The sequence below is a fragment of the Aptenodytes patagonicus genome, chromosome 1 (genome assembly GCF_965638725.1).
Source record: "Aptenodytes patagonicus chromosome 1, bAptPat1.pri.cur, whole genome shotgun sequence".
NCBI lineage: Eukaryota > Metazoa > Chordata > Aves > Sphenisciformes > Spheniscidae > Aptenodytes > Aptenodytes patagonicus.
The window spans coordinates 154,167,071-154,183,685 of record NC_134949.1 but is presented as its reverse complement, the minus strand read 5'-3'; the positions used below and the strand labels follow the sequence as shown (position 1 = coordinate 154,183,685).

The 16,615-nt window shown below is 48.8% G+C and overlaps 1 protein-coding gene across 2 annotated transcripts in view; it reads left to right on the top strand.

Moving 5' to 3' along the window:
• Positions 1 to 526: 526 nt before the first annotated feature.
• Positions 527 to 16,615, top strand: part of LONRF2 (LON peptidase N-terminal domain and ring finger 2) — a 35,261-nt gene continuing 19,172 nt past the window's right edge. The window contains exons 1-2 of one of the 2 annotated variants that reach the window (XM_076359553.1): positions 527 to 1,292; positions 16,387 to 16,505. In XM_076359553.1, the coding sequence (XP_076215668.1) occupies positions 527 to 1,292; positions 16,387 to 16,505 (885 nt within the window). The remainder of the gene's footprint in view (positions 1,293 to 16,386; positions 16,506 to 16,615) is intronic. The other variant, XR_012997113.1, reaches the window with a different exon arrangement.

Sequence of the window (16,615 nt, the reverse complement as noted above, 5' to 3'; positions counted from 1 at the left end):
CCAGCAGGAGCCGCACAGCGGAAACCCCCCCGCCCCACTCCGCCCCGCTCCCGCGGCAGCGAGGAGCCGCCGCCGCCGCCGGGCCGGGCGCACGTGCGGGCGGGGCGGCGCGGTGACGGGCGGGCACGTGCGGCACCGGCACCTGGCGGCGGCGGTCGCCGGGCGGGCCTGGAGGGAGGGAGGGAAGGAGCGAGCGATCCCTCTGCCCCGCCGCGCCGCCGCCCCGGGGGAGGGCGGTCGGAGCCGGCTTACACAACCGGCCGTCCCTTACATAAGCCGGGAGCCGGGCCCGCGGGGGTGGTGCCGGCCGCCCCCCATCTCCCCCCGCCCCTCCACCGTCCCCCATTACCCCCCGCCCGGGAGCCGCCCCCCTGCTGCAGCGATGTGACCCGCCCCCTTCCTCCCTCCCTCCCTCTCTCCCTCCCTCCCTCCCGTCGCCGTCCCCTCCCAGGAAGGCGCCGGAGTCGGCAGCCCCGCGGGCCCGGCATGGAGTAGGGCGGCCCGGGGCCGGCGGCGCCGCGCGGGCATGGAGCTGGGCCCGGGGCCCTGCGCGCTGCCCCCCGCCGCCGGGACCGGGACCGGGGCCGGGTCCGCGGCGGGGGGACCCTGCGCCGAGATGCTGCAGGTGGCGGAGGAGGCCTTCCGCGGCGGCAACTTCGAGCTGGCGGCCGAGATCTACGGCTCGGAGCTGGCGGGGCTGCCGCAGCCCGAGCGGGGCCTGTGCCTCCGACGCGCCGACGCGCTGGCGCGGGCCGGCCGCATGGCCGAGGCGCTGGACGCCTACGGCGCGGCGGCGCGACTGGCGCGGCTGCGGCCCGAGGAGCTGCGGGAGCTGGCCGAGAGCTTCGCCCTCAGCATCCGCGACAAGGAGCTGCGCCTCCCGCCCTGGGGCAGCGGCGGACCCGGCGGCGGCGGCGGGGCGGAGGGCGAGGGGCTGGGCGACCCGGCGTGCTGCCGCCCGCCCGAGCTCTTCGCCTGCCCGCTGTGCCGGCGGCTGCTGTGCGAGCCGGTGACCCTGCACTGCGGGCACACCCACTGCCGCCGCTGCGCCGAGCCCGGCGACTGCGGCCGCTGCCACCGCCCGCGCCGCTCCGCCGAGACGACCCCCGCCGCCTCGCCGCCGTCGCCGGCCGCCGCCCGCCCGCGGGTCAACGTGGTGCTGGGCAACCTGCTGCACAAGTGGTTCGGCGCCGAGAGCCGGGCGCGGCGGCTCCGCGCCGAGGGCGACGCGCTGCGGGAGTGCCAGGAGCTGCCGGCCGCCCTGGAGAAGTACAACCAGGCCCTGGAGATGGGTGAGCGGCGGCGGGGGGAGAGGGAGGGGGCGGCGGAGGAGCGGGAGGGTGCGAGGTGGGGGCAGCGCTGCCCCCCCGCAGCAGCCGGGCGGGGAGGGGATTTGTGGTGGGAGAGGGCACCTGGGGGAAGTTTTGAGAATGAATCCTCCCAGCGGGTCTCCTGCCCCCCTCCCCCCCCCCCCCCCCCCAAGTGAATGGCTATTTTTATTCCGCTGTTATTTTTGTCCTTGCTCAGAAGGTGCCTGGCGTTTAACTGCCTGCAGTCGATGAGTCATTATGCAGTATTTCTAGAAAACCCGCTTTCCTATTTGTGGGGAAACCATCTTTTAGTAAGGGATACGCAGTAGTGCTCGCGTTAAGCCGTACCGCGGCTTCGTGGAAGAAATTAGTGTGTGGATCGGATTCATTCAGCTACATGCGGTTGCACCTTCAGCAAAACGTAGCCTGTGAAAACACCTAATGAAATATCAAAAGGCATAAAGGCTCAGAAAACTTCCTTTATCTTACACTGTGCAAAATATTCACGACAAATATGCGTTTTGACTCGTGGAGATCGTCCGCCCGTGTTTTGAGTGTAACACCTTTATAGGCGTGCAGTATTTCCATGCGCAAAGTATTCTCCGAAGAGCCCGGGTTTAAATAAAAATGGCACGGTCCGCCCTCCTCCTCTGCCAAACCGATGGCAGCCTTAGTTTATCAAAACTAGGTTGTTTCCAGTCTCTGCGCCGAGTAGTAGGTGGATCCTGCTCGCTCGGTTGTAGCCTTGTAGTAATGCTTGTGTGCGTGCGTGCTCCCGTCTTGTTTGCTCTGCGAGCGGTGGGGGTGGTACAGCTCCGTGAGTGTCTAAAACGCCTGGAGAGAGGCGTGGAGCTGGGGAGAGCCGGGCTCTCGGCAAATCCCCCGGGATCTGCCGCTCCTCCAGTCTGAGCGTGATAGATGTCCGGTTTAATTGGGGAGGAAGGGGGGAGAGAGAGTGCCTCGGTCGTGTTAACAGAGACGAAATCCTGCGGGTAAATCTCTTCGGAAGACAAATGTGGAGAAAACTGTGCCTCTTCTCTTGAAGAGCTCCTTCCCTACTTTGCGTAAAATTGCTTTCCTTGTTCCTAGTTTTTACATCTAGGGATAAATGGCTGTGATTTTTTTTTTTCTTCTTCTTCTTACTATTTTGCTGGCTGCTGTGGAGAGAAGCACACCATTATGCTAGTCCCTGACTCACTTTCGTTTTTTGCCGCAGTTGCATGGTAGGCATCTGAGATACAAGAGCTTGGGATAGCATACTATCGCCTCACAGCTGATGCTGGCCATGGAAACCGTTAGTTCAGCTATTTATTCCACTTCTCTAGCTAGATGTGACAAGTTTTCAGTCCAAGCTGAGTCCTCTCTGTAAAACTATTAACGCGGTTTAGCTGAAGTAATCTCTATTAAAGTAGGGCAGGGCGGAGAGCTCAAGAAGGAAGGTGAAGCAGGAGGAGGGGAGAGGCTTGATGTAGGTCACTGGTGGATACAGTGAGTTTTCAGTATTAGAGCCTCGTAAAGTTTTGGGTTCAGGGTCCCACTGCTGGGGAGGATAGCATCTTGTCAATGATATGATTGATACGATTTTGAGAGAACTGTTTCTCGCTGACGCATGTGCTGCTTGCTGTGTCTGCATGGGTGTGAAGGGAGAGGGAAGACCATAGTGCGCTGCTAGCGCTCTTGCATAGCCTGTCCTTCCCCCTCCTGTCCCTGGAGCACGTATCTCCAGCCGTGGCTGCTGTGCATCAGGGTCTTGAGATAAGTCCCTCACAGTGTCCTTATTTCTGTCTTCTGTGATTTCCCAAGCACACTGGGAATCTGTTCAGAAACTCCTTGCTCTGTCAGTGTCGCTAAAATTGCTTAATAAGATTTTTTCTTTTAAAATTCTAATTCAAAATAATAGCAGATATCTTGCTAGATTTTGAAATCTTAAAACCATAGGCTGACGTGTTGTAACATCCCAGTAGCGGATCCAAATTCCTGTTGCTGAAGGGCAGCCCACCCTCCAGCCCTTCACCTTTTTTCCTGTTCCATGTGTGCCAATGCCATTTCTCACAGGTCAAACTGCTGTCTGCACCTCGTGTTCTGAAATTCTTATCACATGCTCATCAGGTACTGCCTCTTGGCTTGCTGGAGTTGTCTTCTTGCTTTCCAGCCAAGTATCGCAGTAAATAGGAGGAAAAAAAAGAAAAACATGGCTGTTTTCTAACTGTTCAGGACGTCTTAAGTGTTAGCATATGGACAACTTGAAATGCTTATGAGCCACTGTCAGGTATTTAAGACTTCTGATGTGTGAAAAAATAACTGCTTTTTTTAACTTCCAAATGCTTATGTATTACTATTGAGAGTCAAGGGCGTGGGTATCCTTTTAATTTTCTTTAGAGACTGAAAGCACATGAACACATTGATTATACAATTGCTGTATAAAGTTAGGTAAAACTCCAGGTTTCTTGGCAGGACACACGGTTCAGTGGGATTTTTTTACTGGTGTTTCTTGTGGAGTACTTTCCTGCTCTGTCTGCAACAACTGGCTTTGTGTGATGTAATACTAAAGCAAGTTTTCCAGTTACCGATGGCTTCTCTCATTCTGGTTGTGACCTTCTGTCTTTGATTTGCATTTTAGTTCTTGAGGTTCTTCAAGTTCTTCAAGTCTAAACTATAAAAGGCTCCTGTCATGCAGCCAGTACACTTATTTCTAGTACAATCTGGAATACCTGCTCCTAATCTCAGGTCTCAAAGAGGTCTGCATGCCTTCAAGTTGTCAACTTTTTCCAGTTGAACTAGTTAGTCTTGCAAAAGCTTACTCTTAGCAAGTATGTTCATCTTTTGTCTTTAACTATCGGATCTACAATGCCAGTGCTGCTCCCGTGTTCGCTCTGATGGTCTGCTAAGTGTGGTTGTGTGGGTTTTTTGTTGTTGTTTTTAAGAAAATCACCTTTACTATTTGATCCTTCTAGTCCTCCTGAGATGCCCACAGCTTGGTGATCTCTGCTGTATTAAACAAAGTTGCTGGCTTTTCTGCTGCCATAGACATTGGAATAGATCTCTCATTATTGCAAGGTATCTAATTACCACAGCTTCAAAGCAAGCACACGTCAGGCTGCTTGAAAGGAAGCATTTGTTTCCAGCTGGATCGCTCTTTGTGCTGAGCTTTATGCTGTTCAGCCATCATAATGTCAAGTATTGTCCAAATCTCGCTCTTGGGGTGGTTCCCCACACAGATAAAATTCAGAGAGCTGGGGTATGAGAGGTGGACTTCCTCTCTGCCATCCCTTGTCTCCTAACTGGTCTTCTGATTATATGAACTTTTAGGTGAAATAAACTGAAATATGTTATCATATATGCGTGCAGGGTTGGTTTGGGTTTTTTTTTTTGGGGGGGGGGGGGTGGTGTTGGGACTGCTTTGTGCAGTAGGTGATTTCTGCACCCTTTTTCCTCTCACCTGCTGCTCTCTGATGGAGATGCGCTCTGGAGGGACCATGCCTGGGAAGAGTGCAGTTGTTTCCTGTGTTGTCCAGGTTTACAGACCCTTTAAGCGATATACCTGAAAGCATAGGAAGCTAGATTTCGGTGACAAACTAATGTAGGTATTTTGAGGAGATGCTTTTGGGAGTGTGCTCTTTTTTTTTTTTTTTTTTTAATTCTAGAAAGTGATACCCAATTACAGAGGTAGGAGGTGGCTGTTGCTTCATAGGGAAGATAATGAATAGGGCTTTTCCCAAGTACGGCCGTAGACTGTATCATGGCGGGGGTGGGAGCACCACAACAAAGTTCACTCTTAGGGAACAGTATTTATCAAAAAATACTGTCTTGTGCAGACCAAGTAGGAGCATATTGTACACTTGGTGCTAGTCTGCTGGTTTTAAAATTAGATGGTGTACAGCTCTGAAGGAGACCAAGCTCTCCTTGGTGTGAGGGTGTGCTCGTAAGCAAACACACACGCAGAGGTGGGTGGCAGTGGCTCGTGCCTTCAGCCGGCATTTCTCTGTGTCCTTCTTCGTACTGAGGCAGGCTGTTAGCATCCTGCTCCTTTCCTGTAAATAAGCCTGAAGACACCTGCTTGGAGATAAAAAGTCCAGCGGTGGAGTCCCCTGACGCTTGCTGCTGTTGTTTTTGTGACGGCGCTGGTTCCTGAGCCGTGTCGCAGTTACAGGTCTCCGTCAGTCTCTCAAGCCAGCGCACAGGGCTGTGGCTCTGCTGGGAAGGGCTGTCCCCTCCGCTGCGCCTGCCTGACCCTAATCCTGAACGAGCTTCTTCGTGTGGGGAGGGATGGCCGTGCCCCAGCTCCTGTGGTGCGATGAAGCAGGTGCTTGCTTGCCTGCTGCGTGCTGTGCGGTCGTGCCTGGCTTCCAGTGCGGTGGCACACATCGTATCTGGACACTGGCATGCCAGGACACCTCGTTTCTGCATGAGGCGCGTTGGCTCCAGTATGTAATTACCCGCTGCTGCAAAGTGTCCCTCTGGAGTGTGCCAAGCCTGAGAAGCGTCGCTGTCTCTGGAGAGCAGTAAAAGCCGCAGTGATCCCTCGGAGTGGTTGTGTTTACTTCTGGTGTGATGGGCTCTTTCTGAGCAGAAATAGGCTTCATGTAGCTGCTCAAATTGCCCAGCGTTTTAATTCCCCCCCCCAGGGGGTTCAGTAGAAGTTTGTAGGAGATAAAGCTCAGCTGTATCAGAGTTCTAAAACACGGTGGAGTTAATGTGCAAAGGGGCCCTTTTCTTCCCAAGCCCTCTGTGTGGATCTGTGTTTCCAGTAGGTAGAGAATGGTGCGGGAAAGGCCAAGGAGAGGAGGCGAGTTTGTATCAAGCCCAACGTAGTGTCAGAGGTAGCATGCTGCAGAGTGAGCGAGGGAGATGCTGCTGGGTGCTGGAGAAGCTCCATCTGGCATCTCCTGGCATGGAGAGCCGCATGCTGACCGCCAGCCCACGGGGTGTTGTTTGGGGCATTGCTAGAAACAAAATGTAGGAGCTTTCTTGAACTTTGGTAGGAAGAGGAGGATCTGCCTCTCTTGTCCAGACCTCAGGGGAGAGAGGTTTCTCACCTCATCCCAGTGGAGGTTCGCTATAAATTGGCCTGATCCAAAAGAACGCTCTATGTGGCCACTCAGCACTAATTTATTTTGTGGTTAAGCAATTAATGGAAATCTATCTGGCGCCTTCCAAATTCTCTCTTCATAAGAATTGAATTAAGGGGGCAGGACAGGCCAGGAGGCAGTAGAAAAGAGCTGTAAAGGGAGCATCAGGCATGCAAGGACGAGGTCTCAGGCCAAAACACACCTATTTTCAAGCAGATGGAGCCTCTTGGGATGGTAGTTCAGTGCCAGTTCTTGCTGCCCAGCCTTGCTCACTGGGCTGTTTTAGGTAGCGTGCTAGGAGTTCACCTCCTCGGGGTCGCTGTATCCCCATCGCCCTCCTGTGCCAAGCATTGAGTTTGTGTGGTGAGGGGCTTGGTGCTGCCTCCATGCTCCTGAGCTTGTGGCCGCTGCTTTGCTTGGGTAGCAAGTGGGATGGTTTGACCTCAGTATGGAGTATCTGCAAACTGTCATGGCCTTCTTGTTGCATCTTATCTCCTCTGGTCTATATAGAGAGTTGTTCATGTCGATGTCTTTGTAAACAAATTAACTTATGCTATTCTTGGCATACTGGCTAGGTAGGTGGGTAGTTGATGTGTATCTCTGGCTTTTCCTTCCCTTCCATCTCCCCTTTACATTGGTAACTCTTAAATAGGTAAAAAACCCCTAGCAGTTGCACATAGAAAATAAGTGTGTCTTGCTGCATCTCTTGACCTTCCATACTGGCTCTCAAACTGTTAAAGCTATGGACCTTCTTAATTTAAGTGATGTTTCAGTGCAAGTTGGTTCAAGAGCAACTGCCCTGGATTTTCCTGCTAGGTAAATGCTGGGTTGCGGGGTTGCGCTGTTTCCCAGAGAGCATGGCATAGGTAAACGTCCAACCAAGCATTCTTGGAGTTGGGCTGAGTGCTTACAGCCATGAGTAAGATAGCTATGGGCAAGCGTTTTGCTGTGCCTCATAAATTATTTGCTGGGGCGTTTTCCTTCCAAGCCTGCTTCTGAGTTGTTTCAGATAAGGGGTAAAAAAGATGATCAGAATTTCTTGGTGGGCTGGAGGGACATCCTCTTGGTGCTATCCTACTGCAGACCTGATGGTTGAAGGGTTTCTGTGTTAGTCATGGGTCAAGGTCAGAAGAAGCAAAGAAGAGTCCCTTCCTGCAAAGGGAAGCTGCTGAACTCTCTTTAGAAAGCCATGCTTAAAGTTTTATGAAGGTGATTGATGCCATAGTATGCGTTTTATTAATTCTGCTGCTGTTTTCTAAGGACTTGTGCTCCTTAGCGATGCACTTGCACTGAAGTGTTGTTCAAAGAAAACTGCTAGAGAAGTGTCCGCATGCATCTATATGTGAATTATGTGTATTAAGTACACTTTAATGGTCTCTTCTTTTGTACACTATATCTAGAAGATTGCTATTAGAAGATAAGGTCAGTTGTCTTTTTCTGATGTGGTAAAAAAGAGGTTGACCGAATCTTCCTTCCTTACAGGGTCTTGGGAACACTTTGCAGTTTCCAGTAGTAAAGAAGTAAGTCTTTGATGTTGTACCAGCCATTTAAATAAAAAAAAAAAAAACAAGCAAAAAAACCAGCCATGGTAGACAGCTGTCATGACTCCTGGAACAGCAAATGGTTCAGTCATTTTAATAATTTATCAGAAGAATATTTAATTTTGTAACTCCTAAAGGAAAGTGTGACTTCTAAGTGAAGAATGAGAGGTAGTTTTTCTAAAATGACATGCTACAAAAAATAGTAGATGCTTGCTGCTTAGAGGATTTGTGCTAAAAAAGGAACTTTCCCATCCCTCTGTAAAAGCGCCTCTTGGAATCTGCTTAAAGCGTGTCTCCAAAACCTGTTTGTTCTGTTTTACGGGGGCAGAAGAACGTATAAAAGTAGGAGTCAAGGTTACCTAGAGACTGTTGCAGTAGTCTGAGTGTTAGTTTTAAACTTAAAATATTTTGCAGACTTCTGTCCCTCAGCACTCCCCCCCCCCCCCCTTTTTTTTTTTTTTACTGAGGTAGTGCTTGAAAAATAGTAGTAAATACTTCATATATGACACCACTGGCGTGTCAAGTACTTCGGAGCAGGAGCTTGCATTACTCCTGATTTGTAAAGAGCTTGCAGTTGAAAGCTCAGATCCTGTAGTTGGGTCTCTGGAAGTTTTGCCTGCTTGCAGAGGGTCTGCTGAAGGCGGAGGCTTTGCAAGGCTGCAAGACTAGGGCCATGGTGGACAGGAGGTTTATCTATCACGGGCACGAAGGGGAGGAGGCATCATGCTGTACAGTAGACAAACAGTCTTTAGGCGTGGTGGGTTTTTTTTAAGTAGTTAACATTGCTCCTGTAACTTACAGTTAGGTACCACTTAAGATAGGGTCAGTATTCCCCCCCATGTATGTAACCCAGATGTAGTTTCCTATAAATAACTGAACTACTTCAGCATTCCTAAAGAACGAACTATACCCATGTATCAGAAAGTCTGAAGAATTTTTGAAGTCTCTTCAAACAGCATATTCTTTTTTTCTTTGCTGTGATGAAGTATAATAGGATGTCTTTTGCTTTTGGAAGAAGACATTTATAGAACTGACTTGCACTTCCTAATCTTAAAATTAGTAGGATACTGTACCATTCCTTTTCTCTTTTACAGATGTATTAAGTGATTGGCTCTATTTGAGGACAGAAGCAGTGAGGTAATAACTGAGAAACAAGAAGGTTCTTTTTGCAACTTTTAGAAAGTCAGAAATTCTGGGCTGAAATAAGGTTTAACTGGAAAAAGAGAAGGTTATAGAGACCTGAAGAGTAACTGGTAGAGATGTAGCTTATGTACTGATTATGACAGAGGGCAACTAGGTTATCACCGGTAAAGTCATATTAAGATAAGAATATCTGGCTGTTAATTGATCTTGTTAACTATTATCATGGCAGACCTACTTGGCTGGTCCCACCTGTCTGTGAAGCACACGTCTTTGGAGTCTCCTTGCAATCACAGGTTCATGTGCACCTAGTACAGCTCCATGTTTCTATGGGGGGGGGGTCAGGACTTTTCCTTGGGTGCTTTGGAGATCAGGCAGGGGGTTGACCTCTTGAGGTGTTTTGTTTTGGTTTTGAAGCTTACTTGTTATGTCTTCATACTTCATAATCTGTAGGCGTCTTGCTTTGGGACAGTCTCTGTACCTGCTGTTTGAGAGGATACCTCAGTTCTGACTGAGGCTTTGGTAGGAAATCTTACCCGAACCCCGAACTAAATGCTGGGAGAACTAGTAAGCATTGAAAATGAGTTACACTTGTGTAATGCGTTACACAATGTTTATTGTATAGTTTTATTATACTAGTGCCAAGCAGCCACAGATGGACTTGGGATACATCACCTGAAGCAGTGCCCAAATGTCCAAAGGGTAGAGTGGGAACTGAAGGAGGTGTTGATTCATGCTATTTTATCTGGAGAGAGTAGCATGCATCTAGCGAAGTGTTTAGGATTTGGATAGGAGGGAGCAATAATCTAATACATTACACCTAGCTCTACATTGGGACATTCTTGAATTGAGGACCTTTGCCGTACCATGCAATTTATCAATTAATGGGTTTGTAAGGAAGGTCATCACTAGCTTTGCAGTCGTGGAAATGCAAACTAAACCATAGGTTAATGTAATTGGTCTGGCACGCTTCTGCCTCATGAGGCTAGAGGTACAACACAAAAGCAAGGGCGCAGTTAGCTGCACCTTCTTTGTAGATGCTCTTCTTCTACGTAGCGTATAACTTCCCTTACGGTGTTTCTCCTGAGTAATGATGGGAGCAGTGATTAGCTGTGCTTAGCAATGGTGACAGCCCAGCTTTAAATAATGTATGGAGCTTCCTAGCTGAGGACTTACTCACTGAGCCTGAAATAAACCCATTGGGAATCCAAAGCATTTTGTCCAGCACACAGAAAAATCTGTGTTCTTAAGTGTGGACTTCTGAACAGCAAAATACAGAGGCCTGGGAAGAAGTTAATTTAGTTGAAACTACGTGTTCTTAAGAACAGTCCAGCTCATCTGTCACCAGTGTCCTCTCCTTTAGTTGAAGTGATAATATGGGGAGTTTCTTGATGTCTCCCTGTCCCCCAGACCAGAGAGCACCTAGGTAAGCATGCTGCAGGACAAATAAATGAGTGGGTGGATGTCCTGTATTTTTGGGTGGGATAGCAAGGGGAGAGGGTTGCAGCTTCAATTCTGCCAGTCAAGTGGTGGCTGTAATTTGTCCACCCTGGTTTAAATAGGTCTCATCTGCTTTTTCATCTCAGTGTGCTTAGGTAGTCTGTAGAGATGAAATCCCAGTCAGGCGTGGACGAGCTCTGTAGCTGTGTAGTGCAAATGAGCCATACTAGAGCTCTCTGGTGGCACCTGAATTGGCTTCCCTGTGGAGGTGCGGAGAGGGAAAACTTTGGCTTGGGGTGGCTTTTTGAAATCTGTAATGGGCACTTCTGAAGGAAGAAAAGTAGGAAGAAAAATACTTCATATCTGCATGAAGATAAAAGAAAATATAATAAATAGAGCTTGATGGGAGACAGACTCCATCGGAGGAGGAGATGTGTTTTATTACGCTGGCTGTGGGCAGCGCGAGTGTGGATGAGGAAAGAGGCACGTGCAAACCAGCTGCCGCCTGGTGGTGCAGGCTCCGAGCAGAGGGTGGCAGTGCCCCGCGCTGCTCCTCCTCCTCGCCGCAGCCTATTTCAAGAGTTCCTAAACTCCTACACTATGTCTGCCGGTGTTGGTCACCCAGTGGAAATAGGTGTTACGTTTGCCTGCAGAGTACTGTTGGCAAGCATCCGCTTCCTAATCACAGTTGAAGCGGGCTTACGGAGGAAGAGGCTTCTTTGTTTGCATCCTCTGTGCAGTAAAACCTCTTGCATGCTTCCTCTGGGGTCTTCGGTTACTTCACCTCCTGAAGACTGCCAGTGATGTAAATGCAGGGAAGAAAAGCCATGATATTCAGAAAATACTAATTTTTTTAAAAAATCCAGTTATTAATCCAATTAAGGCGGACCGATAAGTGAGAAAATGTGGGCTTGCTGATTGCAAGTATGCATCATGTTCATTGTCCCTCCTGGTCAGCTTCCCAAAACTGATTTTGTTGTTCATCTTTGCTGTAGAATGAGGTTTTACTTGAATGTCTTTACTGCTTCTGTTCATTATTTTATCAAGCGTGCTCCTTCCCCTGCCCCCCAACCAAACAACCCCTGTGCACCCTTTTTTGTGTGCGGACTTGTCATGCTTGCATGAAGTCTGGAGGAGAAAAACTAGCTTGCTATTCAATTAGTTACTAAATCTTGCTAATTTCTCACTGAAATGAAAATAAATGTTTCATATTATTTTTCAAGCTTATGAAAAGGCTCTCAATACTGAATTGTTCAGAATTGAATGCATAACGTAACAAAGCAAGCCAAATTTCTTCCTCTCTCCAGGGGCAGAAGTTTCTTTAAAATGTGGGAAAAATTTCCCCTGAAGTCCTGCGCAGGCTGACTCTTGCTAGCAAGACTGAAAGGTGTTTTTGTAATGACAGTATTTGTGCTCATGCATTTAGGAAATATGCTTAGGATTGAAATAGATTTGAATAAAATGTGCTTTTCTAGGAAGAAATGTCAGATAAGGAGGATTAGGGAGTTCTAGCAGCTTTAAACATGTTCTTTCCGTGCTGAGTTCCTGGAAGAAATCTCACCGGTATTTTATTACACTAAACCTTTTCTCGTCATCTACGGTCAGTTTTGGTGAATGCTCTAATTGCTTTCCTGGCACAAGGAGATTTTGGGGAGCCCTGTTCCCCTGTCAGCATCCCGAACTCAAGCAGCACAGGTTGTTTGTTTCTTGTTTTGGGTTTGGTTTTGTGGGTTTTTTTTTTTTTAATACTTGAATGCTTGGGCATATCTGGAAAAGTAATTCTGAGTGTTAGCTTCTGCATAAGTAAAAGCGCAATCTAACGAATACCTGCAAATGAGTGCAAAGGTGGTGTGAGCAGAAAGTTAACAACTTTGGAAAATCCAAGCTGGCAACCACACTCGGGGTAGGCAATACTTGCTGGTCCCAAGGAGGGTCCAGGGTGCGGAAGAGCCACCAAGCCCCCCTGAGCTCTGGGTGCTGCTCAGGCTGGGGTTTGTCTGGTGCCATGGGATTATGGCTGGGACGGAGGGAGGGAGCCACGTGGGAAAGCTCCCAGGACCTGTGGCTCCAAGGAAGTCTCTGTGTCCCGGCTGCCTGGAGCCGCAGATCCTGGGAGCCTCAGTGGTGGATCCGTGATGCTGACAAGAACATAAATTTTGCTGTGCAGCTGCAGGCTCCCAGAAGAGTTTGCTTCAGGGAATGCCATCTGCTGGTATTGTGGAAACAGCAAAATTTTCTACGCTTTTCTTTTTTAATTTGGCCTGAAATAAGAAGTCATTTCGTAAAAGATTTCTTTTCTTCTGTAACCTCCAGAAGAAAGAATGGGTGCCTTGTTTTAAAACAAACTATTGGCTATTGTGTGACTTCCCCCCCCCCCCCCCCCCAATAAACTTGACAGTTGTTATAGTATACCAGCATCTAGCAGCGTTCACAAACTCTGTATGTCCTCCAAGCCCTCTCCATCCACCTTCTGTGACTAATTTTTTTCACCGCGGCACGTGTGGTGGCATGGAACAACTTGATATCACGGTGCTTATAGAAACCCTGTAGTTATTTAGGCTGTGGTTGGATATTCACTTTTTCTTCCCACTTCTAACACATACTCTAAGTTGGAGTCAGCCAGCTGATGCCACAGTTCCACTGACAGAGAATATGATGTTTCAGTCCATCTAGCCTTGCCCTGGGACCAGCTGTGGACGCTCCCGGGACGGTCTCGCTGGCAGCAGGAGGCTGGGGATGAGGGGATGTGTGGGTCAGGTGCAGAGCCAGTGAGCTTTCGGGCTGTGCTGCTGTGTCTCCGAGTGGGGTGAGCTTGAATGAAGGAGGCTGGGCACCGCTCCAGCTATGGCATCTTGTCTAGCCGCTTCATTTCCCTATAGAAAACCTGTTATACTATAGTCTCTTAAACACTGCTCTCTTCAGCAAAGGTGGGGTTTTTTTACCCCTTCTTTCTCTCTCTCTTAACTAAACATTCCTTGCCAGTTACTCATTAAGATGGGCCATGCCTTCTGATTGAGACTCGGTGAACGAGAGGTACAGGCCCTGAATACATGTAGCTTTTTCTGGTTTGCCTTGGGGTTGGTTTTTTTTCAGTAGTTTGTTATTTTCCTTTCATGTTGTGAGAGCCTTTGGACTCTGCTTCGGGAGGGCTTGCAGCCTTTGCCACACCGTTGTGGCTTTTTTTTTTTTTGCTTAAAACTTTTGCAGTGGAGGCAAGATCCCAAAAAAGAACCGATGAAGCTGTTCTCTCTCTGACTCTGCTGAATGTATGAACCGTGCGGAATTGTGTGCTGAAAAGCGCTAGGAAGCGTCAGCGTGGCCAAAATGTGCAGTAGTGAACAGAAGCAGGAAGCGGGCTTGCCTGCCCCCTAATCTCCCACTGCTTCCTTTCCCCTGTGGTGCCAAAAAATACCCCACCCAGTGCTCTGCCTGGCTGCTGAGGCACCTACCTCTGCTTACTGCACCTACTCCCCTCGGCATACTCTGCACAAATACCCTGCAGCAGATACAATGATGGAAATAGGGAGTATGCATTTGTATTTAATACAAACAGAAGACACAGACTGTTTAAATAGTAGCTAAATTAAATAATTTTATATTTGAGCATCTACTAAAAGGAAAAAAAAACTTGCTTCTGAAGATCTTAGGTTAATTGTTTTGAATTTCATTTAACTTGCAGTCTTTTTATCAGCTACAAGGGTGGATCACTGCAGCAGGCTGCATGTGTAATACTTAAAAAAAAAACCAAACCCAAACCAACCAACAAAACACAACACCAAAACCAAACAGAACAGCCCCACAGCGTGAACTAGTTTTTGCAGAGCTCCTTATTTTAGGTGTAGTCTCTAGCTGTCACTGTCTGGGACCGTTGGGGCAGCATCAACCCTGGTATGTCATGCTGCAATTAGTGTATCTGGCGTCAGTCCACACCACAGCCAAAAAAGGCAGCAGTCCTTGCTGCTGCTTTCTTTCTCATCCCCTGTCCTGGCACTCGTGTTTGCGTGGCTGTACAGTGAACCAGTTGAGGGGAAACTGATCCTCTTAAACCTTTTTATTTATTTGTTTTTATTGGATTAGCTTTCAGTCAATTGATTCCTTGCTGTGGTTCTCTGCGCAACCATGCGGACCTGCTTTGCTGCACGAGCGCTAGTGTCAGCTCAAGGGAGGGGGGGGAGGTGGAAGGGGGATGTAGTCTTGGGCTATCCCTCCTGGTAGGTGCTTGAACTTAATGAGCAGTGGCACCTGCAGCAGTTACAAGCTTATTCTGTGTGTCCATGCACACTTGGGTGTGTGTCCAGGCTTTGTATGGGCAATGTGCTCTTACTGAGGACGTGTTTAGGATGCTCATGCCGAACTGAGATGCAAACAGTGAAGCCAAAGCAGGCTGGAGAGAGCAGGAGAGGTACAGAGACAAGAGCCCTGCGTAGGGATGTACAGGAGGTGACACTTGCAGGAAAAGTCTTGAGAGAGCTAGCTTGGAGGTGAAGTTTAAAATTTGTAGAAATGAGGCAGTACTGTCTCTCGGCACACCTTGGAACCTTTTTAAAGTTTAATCCCAGTTACGACAGTTTTAACCAGCTCACGTTTGGGTAAGGGTTACTGCACTTAGCTGCCACCATCCGGCAGCCAGCTTCCAGCCCTGCGGAGGCCTTGCCTGGCACACAAAGGACAAGAGTGACCAAGAGCAAATCGTACCTAAGTCTCATCTCTTAAGATGAGATAACTGCTTTGGTGGACAAAGGGAAGAGCATTGTTTGGGGCTTAGCGTTTTTTTGCAAGGCTGCTGATGCAGCCTGCCACAGCATCCTCCTGGCCAAGCTGGGGAGGTAGAGGTGGGATGGGTGGAGAACTGGCTGGACCTTCAGGGGCACGGGGTGGTGGTTAATGGCTTGAGGGCTGCTGGGCAGATGGTTACCAGTGGCATTGCTCAGGTGTTGGTAATGGGGCTGACACAGTTCAACACCTTATTAACAACCTCCATAAGCAGGCAGAGCGCACTGTCAGCAAGTTTGTCCGTGACACCAAAATGGCAGAGGAGGAAGCGATTGATGTGCTGGAGGGCAGGGCTGCCATTTAGACCAACAACCTGGGGCATGGGCTGACCAGTCTTGCCTGCTTCAGCAAAGGCAAGTACGCCTGGGACAGAATAACCCCATGCAACAGGATGGGCTGGGCTAGACAGCAGCACTATAGAAAAGACCTGGAGGTCCTGGTGGACAAGCTGAACATGGATCAGCCAAAGTTTTTCAGTGGTTCTATGAATTTTTTTTGGAGCTAGGTTTCCATCTTAAGATATGTTATAGAGACCTTAGGAAAGGACAGAATAATAATGCTTGAGATGTTCATAATCCATGCAAACTGAACGGTTCGTGAATGTGTGGGTACTGAGGCAATGTGTGTGATCATGAGAGGTTTGCCTGCCCTGAGGAAGGGCAAGGTACCCGGGTGGCAAGTGGATATGAAATGTGAAGGCCGCATGCATTTTTCTTAATGAGTGGCTTACAGGAATGTTTTAGCTGAAGTTCTGCGTTCGTGATTTCTTTCAAGCAAAGCCACACTGGGGGGAGAAACACTTGGGGCTTTCTTCTTTTTGCTTTTTTAAGTGTCCTGTAAGCAAGGTGAGGGAAAGAGCAGGTGGCATCCTGTACGTGAATGTGAAATCTGTCCTGCTAGATAAAACGCAGAGGTTGCTTCCAGGCTGAGAGGAATATATTTTGGGAAGAAAAGAAGGAAGGAATTGCCTTTTTTCCATTACAGGAGAGTATAAATGTAACCGTTGTGCAGTAGTGCTTTTTAGGTTACTCTGGCTGGAAATTAGGTTACTGTATTTAACACGTACTAGTGCTTCTTTTAATGGAGTTCCTTGTAACCTTTTTTGTTTTCCAGCTCCTTGCAAGTGTTCACTAATAGCACAGCGAGCAGAACTCTGTACGTCAATGAAAAACTACCAGCAAGCTCTTCACGACGCGGATGTCCTCTGCCGAAACAAACCCCACTGGCCTGCGGTACGATGCTTGCGTGTCATAAAGACCAAAATGAAAACTGCTTGTTCTCAGGGCTTCTCTCTGTGGTGGGGACAGCGCTGCTGAGGGCATTGTTGGAGGAACATCGTGGC